A 21,253-nucleotide genomic window follows, 5' to 3' on the forward strand; every position below is an offset into this window, starting at 1 on the left:
TTATAATACCCTATTCAATACATGATTTAATTTCTATTTTCAGACATCACGATTTGATACTAGTGAAGAAAAACAGAGAAAGAATGAAAAAAAAGTCCAAAAGCGATAACTGAACTTATGGAGATTATTGAAACAGAAAAACTTACTAAGCTTATGTGAATTTTTATATGAGGATTACATAAGTTTATTTTCAGCTGCCATCTGGAGCATTAACTATAATAAAATGATGTATTTCCTTTACTTTTATTTGAACTCACAAATCTAATAGACAAAACGTTTCGGAAAAGAGGGTAGAAATATAACTTTTAAATCTAGCTTAGAATTGAATCCATTTTTGGATTGAAAGGAAATCAAAATCTATTCTTGACAAGTGCAGATTAAAAAAAGAAAATCTAACTGTCAACACGCCATAATGATATTAGATAGTTCTCTTATCCATATTCAAATGAGGACAAAGCACATGAAATGAAGTGCCTAAAGGCATGTTTTTAAAAATTAGAAAGTATTGAATCCATTTTTGACTTATACTCTTGAGGAATTGAAAAGGGGAGAATTTAAAGAAGTTGAATTGCTCAGTTAAGTCTTCTAAATGCACAAAGAGGAATCGATTCCTGATGATGTGACTGAGGAGAACTTTTCCGCTTATTTCGAGGACGATCCTATGGGGACCTCGATTTATAGCGTTTATCAGAGATTCATTAAATTCCTAAGGAGGGCTTTCTCCAGAAAGACACGTAAGTTTTATTGATTGATTCTTTCTTAAATCTGAAAAGATGCTTGCATCATTAAACTCTTAGATCACAAGTTAAGCAAATGAGCTTTGATAGGTAAGGTAAACGAGGTGTGAAATTAGTGAGAAAATTGGCCTATATTTAAGAATGAGGGTGTTGTTTCGAAATAAGAAGGTAATGAGAATTTAAATTGATGTTTTGTTGAAAATAAACATTGGTTTTAAATTTATTTTTTAAGGCTTTTATCAAACATGTATTGATACAAAATTGTTGGTTGAATTTTCACAAGGAAGTACAAGAAATGAGGACATAATACAGTGTGAAAAATTCCGGATCAAACTACGTTTGAAAATACCGGCACTGAAGATGCCGGTACTTTTTCCCCTAAAATATTTAATCGGAACATGGTACTGAACTAAAAATCTGATATACCCTAATTTTTACAGTTATAATAACCTTTAAATTGCTCTAATTAAATAAATAAATTTCACTGTACAAATTAAGGTTACAATATAGCGGTAAAATTTGATTTTATGGATGATGCATCCAAAGTGCCGGTACATTGCAACGTAATTTAATGCGTAATTTTTTACAATACAGAATTTTTCGTAGATTTTTTGATGAAAATAAAAAAAAACGAAATTGCGAGATGTAAGCTCACGTTAGTTTGGACCATTAAATTAAGTATACCCTACGCGAATAAATTCCATACAAATAATTTCTGACTCTTGTAGGATCTCAAAAGTTTCATGCAAACTGATAAATGTTTAAAAATATTGGATAAAAAAAGTTGACTAATATATATCCCCAAGAAAGATTATTTTATGGTCAACCATATACCTATATGGTTCGAATTACGAAAAAAATTGTAAAAACAGATATTATTTGTTTTGCAATGAATTATATACTTAAAAAGACATGTTTTATTTCAAACAACCCGGGTGATATTTCTCTTTAACGAGAAAATGTAAATATTTTAGGCATCAGTTTGAATTTTTTTTAAAAAATCCAGTTCCTGTGTGAAAAATAAATTTCTTAAAATGTGAAAATTGAAAAAAAAGTTAAAAGAGATTGACTCTATTACGTATAAAAATTGATTACACATTTATTTTGAAAAATAATTTAGATTGAACAAGTTTTAAAACACAATTGTTACCAGGGTGACTTGATTAAATTTTGATGTTAGTGTGATGCCACAATTAACATTGCATATTTATTTGCAATCCTTCTAAATATCTTTCATTACTTAAGCTATTTTTATTAATAGAATTATATTTAAAATAAATCAAAGACTTAAAAACGAACATAAAATATTTATTTCTTCTTGTATAGATCAATGTAACGGATACTTTTTATTTCATTACTAATGCAGACTTATTAATTTACTGTCGACTTATTAATCTAGATTGTTGAGACTTATTAATCCAAAACATCTTATTGAATCTTATTGAGACTTATTAATCCAAAACAAAAATCTATTTATAACTTTTTATTCTAATTTCCAACTGCTAAATGTTCAGTTGCATGGTTGTAATAATTCTCATAAATTTGTTGGCAACTCGTAATCGCCAAAGTATTCTTTCAAACCCAATATTGATATGCTGGTTGGCTTTGTTTTGGCTATGCTATATTTTGATAATTCGCCAATTTTGGATCTCCTACCCATGCTTCTCCAGTGTCCGTTGGGAACAAATTACACGTACTTTTTAATTTGGCTTTTGATTAGGCAGGTCGTGGGGGATTTGTCTCCCATGGCCTGTCCTTATACATATTATCCATACGAATTGAATCAATTTTGCATAATAATATTAATAAGGACAGGCCAGGGGAGACAAATCCCCCACGACCTGCCTAATCAAAGGCCAAATTAAAAAGTACGTGTAATTAGTTCCCAACGGACACTGGAGAAGCATGGGTAGGAGATCCAAATTTGGCGAATTATCAAAATATAGCATAGCCAAAACAAAGCCAACCAGCATATCAATATTGGGTTTGAAAGAATACCTTGGCGATTACGAGTCGCCAACAAATTTATGAGAATTATTACAACCATGCAACTGAACATTTAGCAGTTGGAAATTAGAATAAAAAGTTATAAATAGATTTTTGTTTTGGATTAGAGGCGACAGCGAATTAATAAGTCTGTATTAGTAATGAAATAAAAAGTATCCGTTACATTGATCTATACAAGAAGAAATAAATATTTTATGTTCGTTTTTAAGTCTTTGATTTATTTTAAGTATAATTCTATTAATAAAAAAAGCTTAAGTAATGAAAGATATTTAAAAAGGTTGCAAATAAATATGTAATGCCAATTGTGGCATCACAGTTAGTTATTCTGTAATAAAGTAAAATCATATAATTATAAAGTCATTGAAAAAAGTATTGTATTAAGAAGATTGTAAATATAACAAATTGGCGACATTGTTTATCAATTTCTTTTGTTGCTGCAAACTAGTTAAAAATGTATTTTGATCCTTGCATCACTGTAAGAAAATCTATTAAATTTACGGATAAAAGCAACAGCTGGAGGGTCTGTTTAAAATCGTTTATTTCACAGAAAAGTACTGTTATTTCAAAACAGACTCATTTTTTAAAGCAGATAAATACTGTGATTTTAATTAAAAAAAATCGTGCGTTATTTTAACAAAGGATTCGTATCAGCATTGTTGATGGTGTGATAAGATGGCAGCCGACGCTGAATTTTGAAAATGCGCAGCCGAATCAGGAAACGAGTGTTCTGTCCTACAGCAGCCGTGAGAAAATCTTACTGTTTTTATCTGAAGTCTTGCTCATTCAAACGATAAAGATTAAAAACAATTTAAACTATAGTGGCTTACTCGTATAAATCGTATAAAAATATCTGGCAACTATATATATATATATATATATATATATATATATATATATATATATATATATATATATATATATATATATATATATATATATATGTTATCGATACTACCGTGTATCATAAATACGGTGCAACTTGAATTCTGATTACTGTAGTTCAGCAAAGTTCCACATTAAGGTAGTAGCAAATTTGAACAATGATATTGCACAACACGCTACAAAATTTCTAATATTGAAGTTCTAAAGTGAAACGTAAAATCTCACATCATATCAATACTTATTAATTTCACTGTTTCATTCCAGCTTGGAGATTATTAAACGAGCATTTAGTTAATACTGATTATGCAGCATAAGCTTTTTTGCGATTTGTTGGCTAGAGGCAAAGTCAATTACCAAGAAATGGTTGAGCACAGGAAGTTTCATTGGCTTAGTAGGAAGGAGAATTATAACCCCATCATTAACACTTGCTTCGCTGTTTGGCATTTACATTCAGTTGTTGTTTAAGGTACTGATGTGTTAAAAAACGAGAATATAATCTACGTTCTAAATTTCTATGAATTGTTGAATTTATAATCGTTACTTTGGACCTAGATGACGTACATTTATCTAAATTGATTATGTGTCATTATTGATTATTGTTATAACGTTATAGGTTATATTGATTATTGTTATAACGTTTGCTGGTTTACTTTTAACAATACTAATTTCTAAATCACTGATATTTTTGGCATCATGGCAACATTTGGATTTCTGTCTGAGAAGTATGCTTATGCTCTGAGAAAAAAAAAAATGTATTGTCAAAACTACTATAAACTACTATAAATATACTACTTATAGAATATGGAAAAATTTACCATGTTTTTTGGCTCTATGGGAGCATCAAAAAGATTTGTAATATTTGCCGAAAGGATTTGGTAATGATTTTGGTAAAATTAACAAAGAAATATGGGTGTATGACAGGTGGTAAAAATTTAGTAAATATGGTAAAATTATTATGATACTTTAAAGCATGGCATGGAATCCATTTGTATGTTAAGGTTTGTTTCTCCCATCTGGATTTACTAAAAGTGTGGTAAAAATGAATTAAAAAAAAACAGAGTTTCCAGTAAACCGTTACCATATGAACGGAGAAGTTATCAAGCAAATGGCATAAATACTGCAAATTTTTGTTTTATTAACTGGGATTATGCCTTTTTTTCTCAGTATGGATCTAATTTCTTAACTTAGTACATTATCTGCAATCATTAATTAGCGTAATTATGGGTAAACATTTGAACTATTAAGATTGAATCATAGTACATAAATATCCGATCACAAGAATTAAAGTTATTAAGGTATATGTTTAGTAATTTGCTTATTACACATAAGTTAAAAAATATTAAGTAACTAAATATCATTTGTTTGGCATTAAGTTTTTAATTAAGTTTGTCTCTTTTAACATTAGGTTCTGCAGAAGTTAATTTTATGAAGAAAAAAATTATATACTCTTCTATTAAAAAAAGTAATAAAGAGCAAACTATGGCTCCATTAAGACTTTGTCCGCTACAACTTATTCTTCTAAGAGAGAAAATTTTTTTGAAGATTTCTTACAACAGTTGCAGACATCTTATTTGAAAATACAATTTTTCAGAACTAGAGTTTGTGACGGGTTGCACGAAGAATTCTATAAATCACTCAAATTTTGATTCTTGAAATATTTTACGAATAATAATGGGAATTCTTTTTTTCTATGCCAGCTGTCCTTTGAATCTTTTGAGGCAGAAAGTTCCTTCACCGCATGAAACTTTTTCATGTAAAAAGTGCTTTCAGCCTTTCCTGGAATATATTTTAGAAACTTCAAATCCAAAATATTTAAAAGAATTGTATGTATATATATATATATATATATATATATATATATATATATATATATATATATATATATATATATATATATATATATATATATATATATATATATATATATATATATATATATATATATATATATATATATATATATATATATATATATATATATATATATATATATATATATATATATATATATATATATGTAGCATTAAAAGCTTCAATTAATCTTTTCATGTTAGTACTTTTCTGAATATCCTTTTCTTTTATTTTATTAATCCAATCGAAGTGCTTTCTCTCACTTTTAAATTCACATCCTGTCCTTAAATCTATTTTTGGCTCAACTATGCATTAATTAAAAGCAGGACACTTCCCCCCTTAATCTTCGTGGAAATCACTTGACCTATTTCATAAACCAATAGTAATTTCTAAGATTTCCCTCTTTTCCCTAAATAGAGACATTTACGGATTTCACTTTGCAAGATTTTCCCTAACATATAACCGAGGAGCGCAACTTTTCGTGTACATTTTCATGACTGCTCTGTCTAATAAATAAATTTTGTACCCTCCCTCCCTGCCTAAGACCTGTTTTAATCCTTCCACTCGGCAACGACGTTATATATATATATATATATATATATATATATATATATATATATATATATACAGGGTGGTCCCGAATTCATGGTACAAACTTTAATGGTAGGTACAGGACATTGTAACAATGATTTATTGTATAGGAATGCATAGTCGCCAGTGACGCGGTGAGGCGTAAACAGGAGAAATAACGGCTGAAAGGAAAAACAAAGATTTTATTGAAAGCGTTGTTGACAAGTGTCATGTTTACAGTAAGTGTTCAAAATTGCGTCCACCAGAAGAGATACATGCTTGACAGCGTCGGTGGAGCGATTGGCGTACACGTTCAAAGATGTCTGGTATTTCACGCACACCAGCAGCAGCTACAGATATGCGATCGACGAGATCCTCATCTGAGTCAACTGGAGTCTCATAAACAAGATGCTTTAGATGTCCCCATAAAAAGTAATCGAGGCTCGATAAATCGGGAGATTGGGGTGGCCAAGGGATTGGTCCACCACGCCCAATCCATCGAGCACCAAACGTGGCATTCAGGTAATTCCGTACATCAATGCTGAAGTGTGCCTGCGCCCCATCGTGCTGAAACCACATGCGGTTACGAATGGCGATCGGAACATCATGTAGCAGTTGTGGTAACACTTCTTTCAGAAATATAAGATAGCTTCCGCCACTGAGTCGTGTGGGTAGTGAGTATGGGCCAATCAAGAAGTCGTTCACAATACCAGCCCACACATTAATACAGAAACGTTGTTGAAACGCATGTGGACGCGTTGCATGTGGATTATCGGTTGCCCACACATGGGAATTGTGCGCATTAAAGTCACCCTCGCGTGAAAATGTCACTTCATCTGTAAATAGCACATCACCTACGAAATCCGGCTGCAACGCACATTGCTGTATCACCCACAGGCAGAAGTTCACGCGGAGAGGAAAATCTGCCGGATTCAATGCTTGTACTTTCTGAAAATGGAAGGTTTGTAAGCGATTTTCGTTTAGCACTGTGCATACAGTCTGATGACTCACACCTACGTCACGCGCAATAGTTCTTGTGCTTGACTCGGGTCTATCAGCCACAATGTTTAAGATGCTTTCTTCCAGCCTTGGAGTGCGTACAGCGTCATGTCTGTTGACGTCGAACGCACCTGTTTCACAAAGTTTACGATGTAACCGTTGAAAAATTCTATGATCCGGCATTCGTCGATCAGGATACTCCGTGCGATACATTCGTAACGCAGCTCTGCCGTTACCATTTGCACAGCCGTACATGTAATGCATGTCTGCTTTTTCTGCATACGTAAAGTCACCCATCGTCTACGGCAGCACAATTGTGAATGGCGCTTTTCCCTACTGCGATGCATCATTTTCAACGGCGGCTAGACATCTACTGCCCTCTACCGGCAATGATACCAACCGATTACTCCATTTCTCTTTCCTTTTATTTCCCCTGTTTACGCCTCACCGCGTCACTTGCGACTATACATTCCTATACAATAAATCATTACTACAATGTCCTGTACCTACCATTAAAGTTTGTACCATGAATTCGGGACCACCATATTTAAAAATAAAATAAATAGGGTATTGCGTTCTATTTCGCTAAATTTTAATTTTTCCTTATTCTGTAGAACAATCAAAAATACAAACATTCGGCGCGACGATTTCTTATCTTAAAGAAAGGAAATTTTACAAATTTCTTGAAAAATGAGATATTTATTCCTAATTTTGTAGTTTTTCCCCCTGTTTTATTGAACTTTTTAGAAGATAAGAGCAAAATTCATTTTTATTCTTATAAATGAGATATTTTATTGATTGAAAAAGCAGCGTATATTGTCTTAATTCAATAGCTTTTAAATTTTCTGTAGAACAATTAAACTTATAAGAATAATAATATTGAAACTGTTAAGAATGGCTAATTTCAAAAATTTGTCTTATAAACTATAGGGTATCTTGCCTTAATTGAGTAAACTTATATATTCCCTCTTTCTTTAATGAACAATTTTAGCGATGCATAGCAATTTCTTTCCTTAAAAATATACAAAGAAATATATCTGAATTAGTTTCAGTGAATCTAGTAAAAGTATAAGAAAAGCTTATTTTTTGATGGATATACATTTAATGTTCATATATATCATTTTTGTTTTATTTTACCAATTTTTATAAAATAAACAACAACAGTTTAATTAAAACACAATATTGCGCAAGCGAATGTTGATTTAACCCAGAAATAATACACTACGTCAAGAAACCATTAAATATCATAAATTTTCAAATAACTATATTTGTTATTTTAAAATTTCTATAGGTCTGTACTTTTAAATGTGGAATACTTCACAAAACAGTGACTTTTCTGTAATTAAATTTTAATAAAATATTGGTCACATGTAGAGTTTTCTAAAATTATTCAACACTGATTTTTTTTCTACCTTCTATTTTTCTCCTAACTTTTACGGCAGTCACTTTAATATCCACTTTTGTTAATCGCTTGCTCTTTTGCTTATTTGTGATTTTTATTTCACAACTTACTGAATTTTATCGCTTCTATTTTCTCTTCCTTTATTTAAATCAGCTTTTAGATTTGAAAGAACTTGTTCATAGCGAGATAATTAGGTAAAAAAATGGGTAATTCTTTCACGCACTGACTTTATTAGCATAACTTAAAAACTTTTTTTGCTTCTCCTTCTTCGTGTTTAAAAATGAGAGAAATAATAATTCAGTTTTAACTACTCTCTTAAATTTCCTGTTTTTATATATTCATTCCTTTAAAGCAGCTATTTTAGATCTTACTTATCTTAAATTTTTTATCTTTATATATATATATATATATATATATATATATATATATATATATATATATATATATATATATATATATATATATATATATATATATATATATATATATATATATATATATATATATATATATATATATATATATATATATATATATATATATATATATATATATATATATATATATATATATATATATATATATATATATATATATATATATATATATATATATATATATATATATATATATATATATATATATATATATATATATATATATATATATATATATATATATATATATATACATATATATATATATATATATATATATATATATATATATATATATATATATATATATATATATATGTAATACAAAAATTAAATACTTTTGTATTAATAAAAGCATTAAAACTTCATTCCTTTTCATAAAATATCTTTAGTAAAGGATAAGGGTAGAAATTCTATTTTGGGACTTCAAGGCTAAAAACATGCCAATGAATAATAATTAGATTTATACTTCCAAAGAGAAGTTATTTTAAGATCTTTCACTTCCATATAAGGAAAGATTAAACGATTTGCTTTGAGTAATAAATAAATTGATGAGGCGTAGGAATACAGAAAAAGGCAATAATGACTGACCACTTTACAACTTGTAATCATCCTATAAAACGCAGAGCACTAGTTTTTGCGTGGCTTTTTGTTGTTTATCATGCTTAAATAAAATCCGTCAGCTTAGACGGGATATGTGTTCCCCCTCTCCCGCTTTGGAGAGGGGTTAAACTGCTATTTCACCATCGCTTAGTAAAATAAAAGATTATGCTGAAACTGGACTCGTTCATCATGCTGCTTCACTACTAATTTACTAAAAAATATCGGTGTGGATACACCAGATATTATAAGACGGCAGGACTGTTGCTTTGTGCAGGAAACCCCTTAAAAGAAAATTTTTGTGCAATACTAATATTGCGAACTATGCCTAAACTGACTGCTACTTCGTCGCCTTGGAACTCCCTTTTTCACCCCTTGGTCTGAAGAGAAAAAACTTCATTGGACTCCTGAGATTAAAAAGTTCTCGATTGTGGGGGAAAAATGAAAAGACTTCCCACCCGGAAGAAATCGCCTAACGCCGTTCTGAAGGATTCCTCATCCCTTCACCAACCCGGGAGAAAATTGCTTCATCGGTGATTTTACGGTACCAGTTCCGGTACATTCGCCGCTACTAGAATGCTGAAAGTGCTTAAGGATTTTGTGTCACAGTCATGAAAACGTTTGTGTCTACACTGCCTGTTAGTGCCCTCAGAAACAATGGAAGTGTGCGATTTATAGTGCGAAAGTCCTAATCAAGTGTGCGGAAGTGTGCGAAAGTCCTAATCAAGATGTTGTAAAAAAATAAATAAAGAAAGTGTTATTATGAAAACAATTATGTGCGCGATTTATAGTAGAGGAGATTTTTGCTCCTTTATGGAAAATTCCTTTATAGGAAAAAGATTTTTTTTTCTCCTTCGAAGTGTGATAAAAGTGCTTATTTTTTTTTATTACAAAGATAAATCCCGTGCATATCTGCATTTTTTTTCTCTCCTTCATAATAATATGAAGTGCATTCTTGTGTTTATATTGTTTTTTTATCTTTATGATATATAGTTTTATTTTTATGATACATTTATACTGCTTTTAAAATGTTTTTAAAAGAAATAGATGTGGTTCAAACGTCAATTAAAGTAATGAAGGCAAACAAAATTAAGTTATTATTTAAACTTTTATTTCCAAATGATTTGTCTAGATTAAACCGTAACAAAATTCTTAATTTTTCAGAATTTTCTTTTGAAACTAACACTAATGAATTTGCAAACAAACTGAAAGAAATTTGTGATACTTTTAATTTTTCGGATTTAATCAAAATTTCAGACATTCTAAATATTTCCAGTGAAGGAAATAAGGATGAAATTGTCAAGCATATTTTAAATTGTTTATGTGATTTTAATCACTTAAAAAATTCGATCGTAAATGAAAATCCCTTCGAAGATGAGGAGGAAGCTATTCAGTTTAAAAGTAAACAAACTCAAACTGATTTTGAACCACATTTACCAACTAAAACTTGTGTAAATCAATTTACACAAGTTAGTTTAAATTCTATATGTACGAAAAGTAGTGTTGATGAAGATATGGTATCCTATAGTCAAAGTTCTAGTAATAATATAAATAGGGAAAATGAAACAAAATTAGTAGTTAGTTTTTCAGATATTGAAGCAGTTACCCCTATGTTTAATGGAAACCGCTATGATAACATAAATTCTTGGTTTGAAAATTTTGAAACTCATGCTAATTTATTTAAATTGTCTGATATGCAAAAATTTTAATTTGCAAAAAGATGCATGAAAGGTAACGCAGTAACTTTAATTAGAAGTGAAACTCAGTTAAATTCGTATGAAAAATTAAAAAATCTTTTGCTTGAAGAATTTGGACTTAGTTGCAATAGTGTAGAAGTACATGCAATGTTGCAAAAAAGAAAACAAAGGTATAATGAAACTCTTCAAGAATATTTCCTAAAAATGAGAGAAATAGCTACTCAAAGTGATATTGATGACTTAGCTCTAATCACTTACATAATTCAAGGAATACCAGACCAAACAAATAATAAAACAGTTCTTTATGGAGCCAGTAATCTTTTTGAATTTAAACAAAAACGTAAACTTTATGAAAAAATCAAAAGTGACTTAGATAAAAATAAATTTCAAGCTAATAAGGGACCATATGTTAAGAAGTTAGAAAACCCGAAATATGACATTAAGTGCTTTAAGTGTAATGCACCAGGACATAAAGCCCCGGCTTGTCCTAAAAATAAAAATGTAACCCCGAATGTGACAAAACCCATAATACATCATACTACACAGGAGAACCCATTGAATCAATGTAAATATTGCTCAAAGAAAGGACTTTTGAATCAATTTCACATGGGCTCCACGTGTGTAAACAACCCTAGTAATGTGGTTGATGTGAACGTTCAAAATATGACAAGTAATCAATAGCAATTACTAATATCCGGATATAAAATTAAAAATGAATACCTAAATGGAGGTAAAGTGAAAAATAAATACCTAAAGGGACGTCCAAAACAAAATAAAAATGAAAAAGTAAAAGAGATATTATTGAATGTTGATACCGGGTCAACATTGAATGTAATACCAAAAGATTTGGTGTTAAAATTGAATATTCCTATTAAAAAATGTGAGGAATTAAAGGTTACCCAAACGAAAGGACAACTAACACTTAACAAAATTTGTGAGTTTCCCCTTAAGTTAGGCAAAATTGTTAATTCAGTTAAGTTTTTTGTAATTGATACTGATTTACCATATGCTTTACTTGGGTTGCAGACTTGCAAAGATTTTTGTTTGTTTATTGATTGTGTCGGGCCAGTTGTTACTCAATTTGGTAAGAGATTGATCACCTCTGCTAATTCTAACAATGACAACTTATCTTTGCACATTAGACAGCAAAATTCTCAAAATGTTAAGGTTAAAAATGTTGAAAAAATAAAAGTTGAAGATGTTTCAGTTAAAGTAAACATTGAAAAAAATAATGTAAAGGGTAACAAAAATAAAAGGAAAAGGACAAATAGGAAAAAGAAAAAATGTCCAAAAATTTCAAATGATTCGAAGATAGATCTAGGTAATGGGTGCACACATTATCAGGTTAATATCGACGAAAAAATAAAAAATGAAAGCGAGATAGAAAATGTCGACTTAAAAGAAATTTTAAAAAGCTATGATGATATATTTGCGAAACACAAACATGACGTAGGAGAAATTAGAATGGAACCGCAAAGAGTCAGGTTAACCTCAGATTTACCTATATCTCTAAGGCCGTACAAAACATCCCCAAAACAACAGCAAGAAATTGATTTACAAATAGAGGAATTGTTAAAAAATAACATTATAAAAGAAAGTTCATCCCCTTATGCTGCCCCAGTAACTTTAGTTTTTAAAAAAGATGAAAATAAAAAGAGTCGTTTATGTATCGACTATAGAAAACTAAATCAAATTACTAAAACAGATTCTGAACCTCTACCTTTAATACAAACTTTAATAGAAAAATTGTCTAATAGTAGTTATTATTCTAAAATAGATTTATCACAGGGATATCATCATGTTCGTATTCATCCTGATGACACTGAGAAATTAGCATTCGCTACTCACAATGGTCTATTTGAATACTTAAGATTACCTTTTGGCTGGAAGAATGCCCCGAGCAGTTTTCAACGTACAGTTCGTAGAATTTTAAATAAACATAAAATTAAATTTGCTACAAACTACTTTGATGATATCATTATATTTTCTAATTCTTATGATGAACATTTAACCCATCTTAAAAAGATTTTTGATATTTGTAATCAAGAAAACTTGAAATTAAACCTTTCAAAATGTTCATTTTTGCAAAAACAAATAGAATTTTTAGGATATGAAATAAGCAATGGGATTGTATCACCCGATAACCATAATATTGAAGTGATTAAAAAATTAATGCCCCCTAAAAATGTGAAATCATTGCAAAGATTTCTTGGAATGTTTACAATAAATTTATTGATTGTTATGCAAATATTTGACATCCTTTAAATAACTTGTTAAAGAAAGATGTAAAATGGGTGTGGTCAGAAAAATGTCAACAATCTCTTGAACTTTTAAAGAATGCTATTATTTGTAAACCAATTTTGAAAATTTTTAACCCTAATCAAGAATGTCATCTTTTTGTTGATGCATCATTAGTTGGAATTGGATGTGTGCTAAAACAGACAGATGAATGTGGTGTATTGCATCCTGTAGCTTTTCATTCTCGTTCATTAAGGGACTATGAAAAAAACTATGCAATTACAGAACTTGAATGTCTTGCTATTGTCGATTCTCTAAATAAATTCCATCATTACCTTTTTGGACAAAAATTCACCATACATACAGACCATGCTGCCTTAGTTTGGCTAAGAAATGTTAAAAATTTAAAAGGTAGATTATTTAGATGGTCATTATTGTTAAGTATGTATGAATATGATATTAAATACACAAAAGGCTCTGCTAATTTTGAAGCAGATTGGCTTTCGAGAGATGCAAAACATTCAATTGTCCAAAGTAATAGTAAAAATAATAATGTTCATGTTTCACATTTATTAAACTTGAGTGAAATCGTGGAAGCTCAAAGGAAAGATAACTTACAAGGTAAATTTGTTGATATCAATAATGTATTGTGTGTACGTAAGAAAAATTTTACTAAAATAGTTCTTCCATTTTCATTAAGATTAAAACTTCTGCAAAGTGCTCATGATAAATTTAATCATCCAGGAGTTCAGAAAATGATTAATTTAATAACCCCTGTTTATTATTGGAACAACATAACTTCAGATATAACAAAATTTTGTAAACATTGTCATACGTGCCAATTAAATAAAAAACCGCGACAGAAAAGATTTGGATTATTACAATCCTTACCCCCTGTTAATCAGTCTTTTGACTTACTAGCAATAGATAGTGTTGGTGGATTGAATTACTATAATTCAACAAAGAAATATTTAACTTTAATTATTGACCACCTTACACGCTACATTTGGGCTTTTGCATCAAAATCCATTAGCTCAGAAACTTATACAAATTTTTTGCATCAAATTTTTCAAAATCAAATCCCTAAATCCTTGTTGAGTGATCGAAACGCTGCCTTTACTTCTTCTCATTTTAAAAAGTTTTTGAAACATAATAAAATTCAACAATTATTGACAACTGCACATCATCCGCAGTCTAATGGCAAGGTTGAGCGCCTTGGTCAAACAATAATTACGCGTTTAAAATGTAAAATTAATGAAAAACCTACTAAAACTCCCTGGCCTACTTTGTTAAAAGATATAGTTAATACTTATAACTTAACTCCCCATTCTGTAACAAAATTTCCACCTGCATACCTGATGCATGGTAAACTCCCCTACGAAAATCCCTTAAATGAAAAAGTCTATCCACCTGTTGAAGAAGCTAAAAAAATAGCAATTCAAAGAACTAGAGAATATCATGAAAGTAATAACATTTATTATGATGCTAGATTTTTGGATATAGACTTTAAAAATAATGAATTAGTTCTGTTTGAAGAATTTACTTATCCTAATACAAGGAAGTTGTCACCTCCTTTCAGTGGACCGTATAAAATTCTTCAAAAAATTTCAGAAGTTAATTACAAAATTAATAAAAAGAATAATTTAAGTAAACAAAATTTTGAAATAGTACATGTTTCAAAGCTTAGGAAATATCACAGCCCACAAATGTTGAAATTAAATCATGAATAGTCACCAAAAGAATTTTTTTTAACTTTCTTCAAGGGAAGAAGTAATCCCTATACTTTTGAGAGATCCGAATCGCGTTGTGTGGAGATGTTTACCTCAGCATCAGTTGGGAGTGAGGGCGAAGTAACATGAACTTTTTTTTTCTTTCTCAACACAGTGAGAAAAAACTTTCTAAACTATTTTTGTTTTATCCAGTCTGGATCTCTCAATTACACAGTGCTTCATGAAATTCTGTTTTCTTCCATTTTAACGGGGAATACAGAATTTCATCAAGTAAAAAACCCCATTAACCATACAGAATCTTAAATTCTGATTAAATGACACTTGTTGTCCAGGTCGTTTTACATAAAAATTTTGTATATTTTTGAGTGAAAATTTTTGAAAAGTTATTTTAGAATAGTTCTATAAAATGTTTAAATTTTTCTTTCTGTTTAGTTCACTAAACAGATAAATTTTATTATTATGTTTTTATTGTTGTTGCTGTAAATAATTTTTTTCACATAGTGGAAAAAGGTTATTTATAGTAGGAAAGAGGACAGTCATACCAACATAAAGTATATATTCATAGTATTCTAAATTTTTTTTGGCTAACCAAAATTTTTTTTGGGGGGGGGGATGTAATACAAAAATTAAATACTTTTGTATTAATAAAAGCATTAAAACTTCATTCCTTTTCATAAAATATCTTTAGTAAAGGATAAGGGTAGAAATTCTATTTTGGGACTTCAAGGCTAAAAACATGCCAATGAATAATAATTAGATTTATACTTCCAAAGAGAAGTTATTTTAAGATCTTTCACTTCCATATAAGGAAAGATTAAACGATTTGCTTTGAGTAATAAATAAATTGATGAGGCGTAGGAATACAGAAAAAGGCAATAATGACTGACCACTTTACAACTTGTAATCATCCTATAAAGCGCAGAGCACTAGTTTTTGCGTGGCTTTTTGTTGTTTATCATGCTTAAATAAAATCCGTCAGCTTAGACGGGATATGTGTTCCCCCTCTCCCGCTTTGGAGAGGGGTTAAACTGCTATTTCACCATCGCTTAGTAAAATAAAAGATTATGCTGAAACTGGACTCGTTCATCATGCTGCTTCACTACTAATTTACTAAAAAATATCGGTGTGGATACACCAGATATTATATATATATATATATATATATAAGTTCAAAATGAGGAATAAAAGAAAGAAAAATTATAGACATATGAAAAAAAGGGGTGGTGGAATAATAAGTAAAAAATAACAAACAACAGTTTATATAATATATTTAAACAAAAAAAAAAAAAGAAAGGATGAAATTTTATTTAAAAAAACCGGAAAAATAAGACCGGAAAAAAAAAAGATATAATCTTTTCTTCAGCCCACACGATTATATCCGCAAAACAGAGTGCTTTCTGATACTGTATCAATAAAGCCAAAGCAAAATATATTAATACAATAGTGTGAGGAGCACTCAAAAAATTTTTTATAAAAATAACGACAAATAAAATAGATCACAAAAAGTAAAAATAGCATGTAAATACAGAAAATAAAATAAAATAAAAAACATTTAAAAGGGACTATAAAGCGAGTAGCAAAATCAGATCAACTTACAAGGACAGAAAATTTTTCAAGAATGATTTAAAAATGTTTTCGCAGAAAGATTGCCAGATTACAAAATATGAAAACAAAATCGCAAATTGAGGGTAACAAGAGGGTTTTAAAGTGTCGTTCTTACTGCACTGCTGAAGTGATTTGTTATTCTGAGCTTTGATTTGTTAGCTACCAAGGATGGGCCCGAAATGGATGTGCGCAAGGTAATATTATACTGGATAATTTTAAAAATTGATCATAAATAGTTTTAAAAGATAGATGTTTATTTAAGAAAAATATAAAATAGAAATAGAAAATAGAATAGAATAGAATAGAAAATAGAAAATAGAAATAAATATTTTGCTTTGGCTTTATTGATACAATATCAGAAAGCACTCTGTTTTGCGGATATAATCGTGTGGGCTGAAGAAAAGATTATATCTTTTTTTTCCGGTTTTATTTTTCCGGTTTTTTAAATAAAATTTAATCCTTTCTTTTTTTTTCTTTTTTTTTTAAATATATTATATAAACTGTTGTTTGTTATTTTTTACTTATTATTACCCCCCCCCCTTTTTTTTTCATATGTCTATAATTTTTCTTTCTTTTATTCCTCATTTTGAACTTATCTAATGAGTTCTGTTTACTTGCAGCTTAAGCGCAATAAATGAAACTTATTGTTTTTCTTAACTTTCTTCGTGTTTTCTTGCATTTACTTATTTATTATATATATATATATATATATATATATATTTTTTTTTTCTTCTTAACTTTCTTAGTGTTTTCTTGTATTTTTTTATTTATTATATATATATATATATATATATATATATATGAAAAAATAAAGAAATAAAAGGAAAGAAAGATTAACGAAAAGAAATTAAGGAAAAATAATAAGTTTTATTTACTGCGCATCAGCTGTACGGTGGTGATCGCCATATCAGCATATGGGCAGTGATATATATTAATCATGGATTTTCGGCCGTTACCAAAACATCTTAATTATGGATGTAGTTAAATGATTGTCTCCAGAAATTAATAAAAATCGTTTAAGTAAAAATTTGATTTATTAGGCAAGAATTTGTAAATTTAAAAATGGCCATATATAAAATGCAAATCATAAAAAAAAAGAAATCCCTTAAAGGGATCAAACCAGACACTCTCCCACATCGAGAGTTTTTACAGCATGAATGATATTTTTAATGGTCGAGCCACAAATTTTAAATTGAAAGTAAATGTATTTGTTCCCAGCGACACAGGAGAAGCATGGATAGGAGATTCATAATTGGCGATGTATCAAAATATAACATAGCCAAGACAAAGCCAACCCATCATAATCAATATTACGTTTGAAAATCAATATTGTGTTTGAGGAAATAAATTAATAATAACGAGTTATATATACACTTTTGTTTTCGATTAGGCGAGGCAGTGAATTAACGAGTCTGCATTAATATTGAAATTAAAAGTTAGCCGTTACATTGATCGATAAGAAAAGAATAAAATGCTTTATGTTCGCCTTAAAAGATTAACTCTTTGATTTAATTTAAATATAATTCGATTAATAAAATAAGTTTAAGTAATTAAAGTTATTTTAAAAGGTAGGAAATAAATATGTAATGCCCATTGTGGCATCACAAGCTGTAAGTACTAACTAAATGTTTTAAATCATTTTTGATAAGTACATTTGAATTCGCTACTAACTTCATATATTACGTTTGGTGTTTAATTCTGTATTTTCTTGAATTTTTATTTTCCACTTTTTTGATAGATATGTTTTATTTTGCATTTTTTGCTTTCACTTAAGCACGCATATTTCGTAAAATTTTTTTGGTACTACTCACACAATCGTATTGATATTTTTTGCTATATTAATGCAATATAAGACAGCACGCTTTTTTGTGGACACAATCGTGTGAGCTAATGACGCAACTATATCTGTTCTCTAATTTTGCTCTGCTTTTAAATTTTTCTTTTTTTAAAAATTTTTTTTGAAAAATATTTTACTTATTAATAATTTTTGTTCTTCTCTTTAAATGTATATATATATATATATATATATATATATATATATATATATATATATATATATATATATATATATATATATATATATATATATATATATATATATATATATATATATATATATATATATATATATATATATATATATATATACTAAAAATAAATTGAGTTCACCTTCATACTATTGTGCCGAAGTCATTTCTAAGTCATACGATTTACTTACTGTCCCATTTTGTATGAATTGCGAGTCTAAATATAACTGGCATCTTTTAAAAATTTACGTAAACATTTACTACATTTGAAATGTGAAAGAAGTGTATGTTAGATAAATTACTCATAATTGAACTTTAAAAATACAGATGAAAACTTTCGCAAAAGAACATTATTTTCAATCAAAAGTTTAAAAAAAAGCATATGAAAGTGTTTGACTATAAAGGCATTCAAGAAAATAAATTAAAATAGTGATTATAAAAATATAGGATTATTAGTTTGACTTGTCAATAGTTTTGTGTAAGTATATGGTAACTAGCAATTTTTTAAAAAAAATTACCCATTGTAGGAAAAATTATGTAAAATTACGGGCAAAGGTTTGCAGCAGAGTCCGGAAAAAATATTTAAACCTTAAATTATGAATCACCTGTATTTTTACATTGTAATAAACATAACATCAGTCTTTAAAATAAGCAGCATTGTCCATAAAATAACAATTTCATATAAAAATCTTAATTGGGGATAGAACCCCTGCCCTTCGCAGTACCAGCTCAGTGCCTGTAGCCAATGAGATAACGCTGACAATAGTACCACAAATTTGCTAAACTTAACTTTTTAGCTCTTGAAAAGCGTGTCTTGTCTGTATAGTTAAAAGGTATATTAAAGCTAAATTACATATTTTTTAGTCAGTGTAAAAATTTCTCCTACAGGAGAGATACATTATTTATGAGGTAACAAAGTTTTGAAAGTAAATTGTTATTAGTTTTAGGACTTAAAATCTGAAATAAAAACTTCCAAATAGAGTAAAAACAAATCAAAAAGATATTTCACAAGCAGTGTTTATGTGTAACATTTTTATTACTGCTTGGCACAGTGTTTGATGAAACTAAATATTATAATTCTTCAGAGGAATCTTTCATCTTTCTTTTTACCACATTCTTTGAAATACATTAAATTAGAAATTTAAATATATTTAAAACTAATTAAACCCTATGTTTAACGCAGATTTACAGAGTAATACTTGATTTTGATACATTTTTTATCATTGCTAGGCATAATATTCTAATAAAACTGAGAACTAAAGCTTTTCTTTCTAGTGGATTTTTGGACTTCAATCATTTCTGAACCACTTTCCATTCAATACAGTAAACAGCAAACTTAATTATTCTTTTCTATATTTCAAGTTTATTTAATTTCAGTGAAAAGTTAATTTTTTGTTTATTTTTTGACTGGGAATGACACTTTATTTATTTTCTTCTTGGCAAATTTTTTTTTTCGAACTAACCTTTAAATTCTTCTTTCCTACAGAACTTCGAACTTTCATCTTTTTTTAACCACTTTACAGTAAAAATACAATAAATAACAAGCTTAATTATTTCTAATTCTTTTTCTTTTCTATATTTATATTTTAAGTTTGTCTAATTTCCGTGAAAAGTTTATTTATTGACACTAAACGCAGTTTATCTTTTGACTTGGAATGACATTCGATTTTGACTTTTGTTATTACTTCTTTTCACAATATTTCATTCAAATTAACATTAGAAACTTTTTTTCCCAGTAGAACTATAAACTTTCATCTTTTTTTTTAAACCAAATCCCTTGTAATGCGAAATATAATTTTATTCAATTCTATTTTATTTCTATACTCTAGTTTTGTCTAATTTACGTGAAAAATTCATCTTTTTATGCAAATTTTTTGTAATGATACTTGATTTCGATACTTTTTATCACTGCTTGGTTCAATGCTTTATTAAAACTGACATTTTTTCCAGTACACCTTTGAACCCTTTTTTTAAGTCATAATCTATGAAATGCAATAAATTAGACACTTATTCATATCCTATTCTATTTCATTTCTATATTTTAAGTTTGTTTAATTTCAGTGAAAAGTTTATCTTTTGACGCAAACTCTTGGAATGATACTTGATTTTGATATTTTTTATTACAGCTTGAGCTCAATATTTTATTAAAACTGATCTTTGAAATTCTTCTTTACCACAGAATTGTGAACTCACATATTTTTAACCACATTCTATGTAAAAAAAATAATTCATAAACTTAAATACATTAAATTCTACCTTATTTTTATACTTTAAATCTATTTAATCTCTATGAAAAATTTATCTTTTGACTTAGACCAAAAGAATAATACCAGATTTTTCTTTCCAATCATAAATATTTGTTTCGAATAACATAATACTTCTGGTAATATTTAATCACAAGCATTGTATACTTAATTTCGAAACTGAAATAAAATAAGCGAAATCCAAAATAGAAGCAATTGTAATATGCT

The 21,253-nt window shown here is 28.6% G+C and overlaps 1 protein-coding gene across 1 annotated transcript in view; it reads left to right on the forward strand.

Moving 5' to 3' along the window:
• The window catches only part of LOC122269444 (A-type potassium channel modulatory protein KCNIP1-like), a 365,764-nt gene that overhangs the window by 99,460 nt on the left and 245,051 nt on the right, over window positions 1-21,253 (forward strand). Inside the window, exon 2 of the mRNA XM_071187748.2 lies at window positions 44-734. Coding sequence (XP_071043849.1) covers window positions 590-734 — 145 coding nt within the window. The 5' untranslated portion in view covers window positions 44-589. The remainder of the gene's footprint in view (window positions 1-43; window positions 735-21,253) is intronic.

This window comes from Parasteatoda tepidariorum, chromosome 11 (assembly GCF_982258835.1).
Source record: "Parasteatoda tepidariorum strain Cologne lab strain chromosome 11, Ptep-v5.0, whole genome shotgun sequence".
In the NCBI taxonomy this organism is placed as follows: Eukaryota; Metazoa; Arthropoda; class Arachnida; order Araneae; family Theridiidae; genus Parasteatoda; species Parasteatoda tepidariorum.